At 39.5% G+C, this 7,591-nt stretch overlaps 1 protein-coding gene across 1 annotated transcript; it reads right to left on the bottom strand.

Annotated features, from left to right (window-relative positions):
- Nucleotides 1–933: 933 nt before the first annotated feature.
- Nucleotides 934–3,344, bottom strand: LOC145803607 (uncharacterized). Its single transcript, XM_082896923.1, has 5 exons — nucleotides 2,951–3,344; nucleotides 2,610–2,833; nucleotides 2,162–2,456; nucleotides 1,446–2,077; nucleotides 934–1,146 (listed from the first exon to the last, which is right to left on the bottom strand). Exons 1-5 carry the CDS (start codon nucleotides 3,342–3,344, stop codon nucleotides 934–936), a joined length of 1,758 nt encoding a protein of 585 aa, XP_082753049.1.
- Between the last annotated feature and the right edge of the window lie 4,247 nt (nucleotides 3,345–7,591).

Genomic DNA, 7,591 nt, shown 5'->3' with positions numbered 1-7,591 from the left:
ACAATGTAATTAGGCCATTTTCCATAATTACCATTTCAACCCTTAGGTCCCATTTTCATCAATGGTTCAACATTAATTCTATTTCTCTATGCCAAACATGCATCTAGGTTTATTATGAATAAAACCCCAACTTTTGTAAAATTACACAAAAGCCCCAAACTTTCACAAAATTACCAAACCAAGCCCAACATCTCAAAATACCAAAATTTAAAGACAAAACCCATAGAGAGGAGTAGGATATCCCTACCTTGAAGTTTTAGCCAAAAAGGAGATGAAGACTCGAAGATCAACGTGCTCCAAATCCAAACTTTTTTAGATCAAATCGAAGCTCTCAACACCCTCTATCTTTTTAACAAAGGCCCTAGGCTAGATTCACACTCTAGGGAGATCAAATCTTAGAGAGAGTGCAAGTGTAGAGAGAGAGGGGCTCGGATTTAGGGCTTGATCAAAAAAAGAAGTGAAAAACTGAAGCTCAAAACCGCTACTGTCCGCTGATATAAAACACGCTCGCTCGAGCGAAGCCTTCGTCGCTCGAGCGACCAGACACAGAAACTCTCGCTCGAGCCAAGAAGTTCTCGATCGAGCGAATAAAAACCCAGACCGCTCGAGCGAAGGAAGCTCGCTCGAGCCAAGAAAGGCAACTCTCAGGTCCAGAACCAGGTGCAACCGCTCGCTCGAGCGAGCCACTCTGGCTCGACCCACCAGACACGAACCCCACTCTCGCTTGAGCGACCAACTCCTCGCTCGAGCGAAGGTCCAAAATTCTGGGCAGCAACACTAGGCTCCCGAACACAACCAACCTGTAACAAACCTGCCTAACACATCCTATAACTCAAATATGAAGAAAAAGGAATGTAAACACGATAATAACCAACTACCAACATCCACGGACACATGTCCGGATCACTGTACAACAAGGGTAACCCGGGATCGCTATATCACCTCTGTAGGGTTCGTAGGTTGCTTCCATTCTTTGACCGCAAGAACTTTCTCAGGATCTACCGCTATCCCTTGATTGGATACAACATGTCCCAAAAATCGAACTTCTTTCTCCCAAAAGTGACACTTACTGAACTTAGCGTATAACTGCTGCTCCCTCAAAGTTTGCAACACGACTTTCAAGTGTTCTCTGTGTTCCTCCTCATTCTTAGAATACACCAGGATATCATCTATAAAGATAATCACAAACTTATTTAGATACAGTTGAAAAATTTTGTTCATCAAGTCTATGAAATAGGCAGGAGCATTGGTCAAACCAAAAGGCATTATAAGAAATTCGTACAACCCATACCGGGTCCGAAAAGTAGTAAGCGGTATACTTTCCTCTGACACACCCATCTAATGGTAACCCGTTCTGAGATCAAACTGAGAGAAAATGGCTGCCCCTTCAACTGATCAAACAAGTCATCAATTCTAGGTAGCGGGTACTTGTTCTTGATAGTCACCTTGTTTAGCTCTCTATAATATATGTACATACGGAGAGTGTCATCTTTCTTGGAGACAAAGATCACAGGTGCTCCCCATGGGGAGTTACTTGAACGAATTAACCCTTTCTGAAGCATCTCTTCCAACTGCTTCTTCATCTCCACAAGCTCTTTTGGTGCCATTCTATATGCCGCCTTAGAAATTGGTGCAGTTCCTGGCACTAGGTCAATGCAAAATTCTACTACCCGTCGAGGAGGAGGTCCAGGTATCTCCTGAAATACACCCTCAAACTCACGTACCATATCTACCTTACTAATATCTTGCTTAGGAATTTCTACCGAGCACAGAAAACTCGTCATCACCGACTCTTCTCCATCGCTAGAAGTGTGGGTAAGCCGTGGCATACTGGGAATATCTATATTTACAGTCCTTCCAGCATAATCTAGAGTTACAAAGTATTTTTGCAGCCAATCCATACCCAAAATAATTGTAAACCCTTTAAACCCTAACACAATTAGGTTTGCATGCAAGACACTACCCGCAAAATCAATCTCAAAATCTTTACACATCTCATAAAGAGTAACTGCCCCTCCTAAAGGGGTCTCAACACGAATAGGTCTAGACAAAGAGGTAGTTACAATATGTTCTCTTTCTACAAACTGTCTAGATATAAAAGAATGAGAGGCACTAGTATCAAAATGAACTCTAATGGGTTCTTGAAAGAGATTAAAAGTACCTTGCACTTTGTCAGTTCCTAGCATTACTGCAAATGCCCTGGCTGGAGCTGCCTGACCCTGTGGCGCCTGTTGTCTCTGAGGGCAATCCTTGATTATATGCCCCAACTGCTGACACCCAAAACACTTCCTATTAATCGGTTGAGGTGCTACTGGTCTGATAGGTAGGGGTCCCTCCAACTGAGGTACGGGAGGATGATAACCCAACTGTGGCACGTGCTGCCGTTGTCCTTGATAACCCTGTGGGCGAGGGCCACCCTGTCTCTGATAATAGTGCCCTTGGGGCTGGAAATTTCCCTGGGGCCGGAAATTACCCTGAAGTCTGAAATTTCCCTGACTACCTTGTTACTGTGGCCTCTGAAACTGCTGACCCCTATGCCTTTGATCATAGGGTCGGTATTTGTTTCCATCCCGTTGCTGGAAGTGACTCCCTCTAGAAGTTTCTCTGACCTTGGCCTTCCTTTCTTTAAACTGCTTCTCTTTTTCCTCATACTTCAGTGCCAAGTCAAGAACTCTGTCAAACGGTTCAGCATCAAAGGGAATAAGGGACTTAGACAGGTAATGATTCAATCCCTTAATAAACTTCTCATTCTTCTTCTCCTGCGAGTCGACCAGGTAAGGGGCATAACGAGACAACTCATTAAACTTGGTGACATACTCGATCACTGTTCTACCTTCTTGAGTCAATTTTGAAAATTCATCACTCAGTTAAGACCGAATAGTAGCAGAAACAAACTTCCGGTCAAAACGAATCTTGAAATCTGCCCAAGTCAAAGTCGTCAAGTCTAGACCCTCCTTCCACGAGTTCCACCAAAATAGGGCTGCTCCCTCAAGCTGATGTGTCGCCAGCTCCTGTTTTTGGACCTCGGTGAGCTGCATACGACCAAACACCATCTCACATCTCTGAACCCAAGAGTCAGCTGCAATAGGTCCTCTATCTCCAGAGAATTTTTGGCCTCCCAAAGAACCAAAGTCTTTGTTTCTCTTCGCAAAGGGATCTCCGTACTGGCCTTGATTATTGTTCTGCACAACCTGAAGTAATTGAGCCATCATTTCTCCCACATTAACTTGCACCGTATTCGTTGCCTCGGTAGCAGTCGCCGCTGCCGCTGCTGCTGCGTTAGTAGCTGTTCCTTCCCCTATGCCATTGGACTCAACGCTTCTCAAATTATACCTTCCGGCCATCACCTTCAAGTTAAACACACAAGAAGAATTCGTTCATGAATACTTAGAATAAATTCAACCACCAACCTAAACCAGCTAACCCATGTTTCCACAATTCGAGGATCACCTAAACTCTCACAAATCTAGGGTAACCTAGAGCTCTGATACCAAACTATCACGCCCCAAAATTTAGACAATTAAATATTAAATTCGGACTAAACCACAATAATATTCCATCATCCAAATCTTAGGGGTGAAACAAAAACTAAACGCCAACCAAAACATCTATCATAATTTTATACTATCAAATACCTCCAACATTAAAGTAGCAACAACTAGTCAAAACAACTTAAATAAAGTACGGTTACAAACCATGCCAAATTATTCCAATACTAAAGTCATAAAAAAAAATAAATAAATACATGAACTACTAACAACCCTAAGCTCAAGAAAACAAAAGAAATCCAAGAGACATGCCCAAAAACTATAGTTACTTCTCGCCACCACCGTAGCCTCAACTAATCCTGCAAAGGAAGCTCAGTTGCGCTCCAACAGAACGCACCCGAGTTGCCAAGAGACAAAACAGGTCAGTATACAGGTATACTGGTATGAGTACAATATTTAACACCCACGTGTCCACCAGACACAGACAAAAATACATTTAATTCTTATCACGAGACAAGACAAGTAGTTCCAACCGCACCGAGACGAATGGGTAGTTTCCCGAGATACAGTGGCATTTAGTTTCTTTTCCGTACACAACGAAATATAAATTGATTATACAATAGACAAGATAGAAATAAAAATATGGTGGGTCAGCCCTACATAAAAAGTTAGTAAGACTCACCATCCTGCAAAACAAATAAAGTTAGTATAATTTAATCATAAGTAACTTGTTGAAAAAAAATATAAAATTACACCGTTTCATACTTAAATAATTCGAATTGATCAAAACTCAAAGAGCGAACGTTGTACAGAATCAAATTTCCAATAAGACAACGCGAATGAATTTAACAGAAACTGAACAGGTTAAAAGAAAAACTTGATATAAAAATCTAGACAGAATTCAATCGAAAAATTTGAAGTTGAAAACGAACCAAAACTGCCCTAAGATGATTTTTTTTCGAAAAATTTCAAAACATGAAAAAAGTGCAGAATAATGTTTTACTTCAGTTTACATGAAACCAACAAAAATGAGCTCGTTTCGTGGGTTAAAACAGCCTCTAAAATCTGCCTTGCTAAAATGAATCAAACCGACAATAATCAGGATCATCTGATTATAAGTTGTAATCGATCCTTTTAATAAAAAGCTAAACACAAAAGTTGTCTAGAATCACGTATACATACTTCTGCTCAAATTTCATAATTTATCAAGATCGTTTGCTATTTTTTTTATCATGCACATAGCAGTACCATACACACTATACTAATAAATTCATAATTAAATTCTTTGTTTCTTAACTCCACCACTTCGGCCCTCCCTTTCCGGCCTACACATATATCCCATGTGCCTCCCGTATACCTAACACTGCTCCGAAGCCAAACTTGCACGGGGATATCGTCCCGAGTTTGACTTACACTCCCCGGATGGTTAGCATATACGTACGCGTGCAAATCAAAGCACTCGTCTACTCATGAGAACGAGGCAACAATATATATATACACAACATCTCACACATGAGAATAAACATAACAATGCCGAGCCTAAGGCATTCAAATAAATCTCATAATCCTCACTTTTTTTTTATACACTCTTTCTCACCATCACTCAAATAAAACAACAATCCATGGAGTCATAGTAGAGTGTAGGGAATTTATCTATGGGTTCTTAATTAATTTTAATTTCATACAACCATAAGTGTGATTACAACCATAAAATAAATCCATATAAAAATCCTAAATCTGATATACACAACTAATCAAAATAATTAAAATCAATCAATCAACTAAAAACCCTAAACCTTACATACATAGCTAAACAAAATAATAAAAATAAATCAATCATCTAAAAACCCTAAACTTTACCTACACAACTAATCCAAGTAATTAAAATCAATCTATCATCTTTAGGTAAATATAAAATCAAACTAACATCAATTAAATAAAAATAAATAAATAAAAACAACGAATTAAATATAAATCAAGGGAAGTGGGTTTTGTACTCACAATATTATTTTGAAGATCAAAGAAATATTTAGAAGATTTATTATAGCGACCCCGGTCTTTTCCCATTTGATTATTGTATCTGGACTTAGGTTCCGTAGATTCTGTCATTGTATAATTGTTGTTGTCCCTTATTTTCTCATTTGGAATTGTAGGATGTGTTGGGCAGGTTTGTTTCAGGTTGGTTGGGTTTAGAAACCAAGTGTTGCTGTCCAGAATTTTGGATCTTCGCTCGAGCGAGGAGTTTGTCGCTCGAGCGAGCTGTTGTTTTTGGTTCTTTGCTCGAGCCGGGGTTTGGTAGCTCGAGCGAGAGTTTGCGTCTGGTTTGGGCCTGTAGCTTTGCATTCTTGGCTCGAGCGAGCTTTTCTTCGCTCGAGCGAGTTACTTCGTTCTTCGCTCGAGCTATAGTTCCTTCGCTCGAGCGTGAGTCTGGTTACAGACCTGAGGGTTTGAGTTCTTTGCTCGATCGAGTTTTCTTTCGCTCGAGCGAGCTTTTGGGTTGTTGGCTCGAGCAAGGCTTCCTTGGCTCGAGCGTAGCTTCTCTGTGTCTGGTCGCTCGAGCGACCAAGTCTTCGTTCGAGCGAGCCTGTCCAGTTTATATACGCAGCAGCGGGTTTTGATCAGTCTTTTTCATCTCCTTTTTGATTCCAAACCCTAGGTCCGACTTCTCTCTCTCCCTACTCACCTTCTCTCTTAGATTTGATCCACTTAGGGAGTGTTTCTACCCTAAATCCTTCATTAAAAAGATAGAGTGAGTCGAGGGCTTCCATTTAATCTGAATAGTTGGCGATTTTGGAGCACTTTGGTATTTGGGTATCATCTATGTCTTCTCCATTTGGGTTGTTTTCTTCGAGGTAGGGATTTCCTACTCCATTTTATAAGTTTTGTTCTAAGTTTTGGTATTTTAATAAGTTGGAGTTACTTTGATAATTTTGGGAAAACCCTAGTTGTTTAAATTAATTAATTTGTATAATTAATTTAAGGGGATTGGGGAATTTGGTTAAATTCATGAAATTGGGAAATTTATTGCTTAAATGGTGTAGTTGGATAATGTAAATCACTCGCCCATTGAATTGTTGATATATTTATTTCCAGTCTAGAAATAACTGTTTTGGGCTATCGGTGGAGGATAGTCGTGATTGTTGTAGACATTGCATGTGGATTAGGAATAACTGAAACTAATCACATTGGTTAAGTCATTAATTTGGACTATTGCATTGATACAGGAAATACGTGTATTGATTGAGCATTGCATTTGCATACATTGTTTTGTGTGGGAGGAGATAGGGGATGTACTCCACGGTTTAGGGGAAGATAGGGGATGGACCTCTAAACCGGATTTTGTTTGGGAGGAGATAGGGGATGGACTCCATTAGCATCACTTTTATGTGTGCTTATTGATATAGAAGTGTTTTTATTGTTACAGCACTAAAATGTGTATCAATCTGGAAGTATGAAGTGTTTTGATTTGAGCTTGAGTCTCATTTGTTTGTTGATATTGGAAGAGTGTGAATGTGATATATTTAATTCACTGTTGTAAGTTTGGCCAGGTTCTGAGCCATGTTGATAAAGTTGGAAAGTAAAACGTGTCTTAAACAATAGTGTCATGAGATTGTAAAATGAAGTAATTGATTATCTTGGTTAACCATTTGTTGAATGCTATTGCTTTATTCATTGCTTATATGTGGTTTAGTATATTTCTACTGGGCTGTGGCTCACCCTTTATGGGAACATCATTCTCAGGTTCAGGTGATAAGCTACCTCCAAGGACTTAGCTTGGAAGGACTTGGACTTGAAGACTGTTTCTAGTTATTTGTTTTATTTTATTGTTAGTACATGTAAACACTCAAGTCTAGGGCTTTATTTATATTTGAGTTAGAACTCATACTTTTGTGTCCAAGTGTTGGCTTGGAAAGATGTAAGCCGTTAGGGCATTTAATTTGATGTTACATGTAATGTTTTTGTTTAGTAAGACTTTGATGAATATTATAATGAATTATCGAAATGTTTTCTTTAAATAATGCATGTCATTGATATATATAATGGGTTAATTTTGAGGGCGTTACAACTTGGTATCAAAGCGTACCGGGTTTGAATACTTTGGG

Source organism: Camellia sinensis, chromosome 12, assembly GCF_055761805.1.
Source record: "Camellia sinensis isolate YWXY chromosome 12, ASM5576180v1, whole genome shotgun sequence".
Lineage (NCBI taxonomy): Eukaryota > Viridiplantae > Streptophyta > Magnoliopsida > Ericales > Theaceae > Camellia > Camellia sinensis.
Note: the sequence above shows the minus strand (reverse complement) of the source record. Positions and strands in the feature narration are given on the sequence as shown.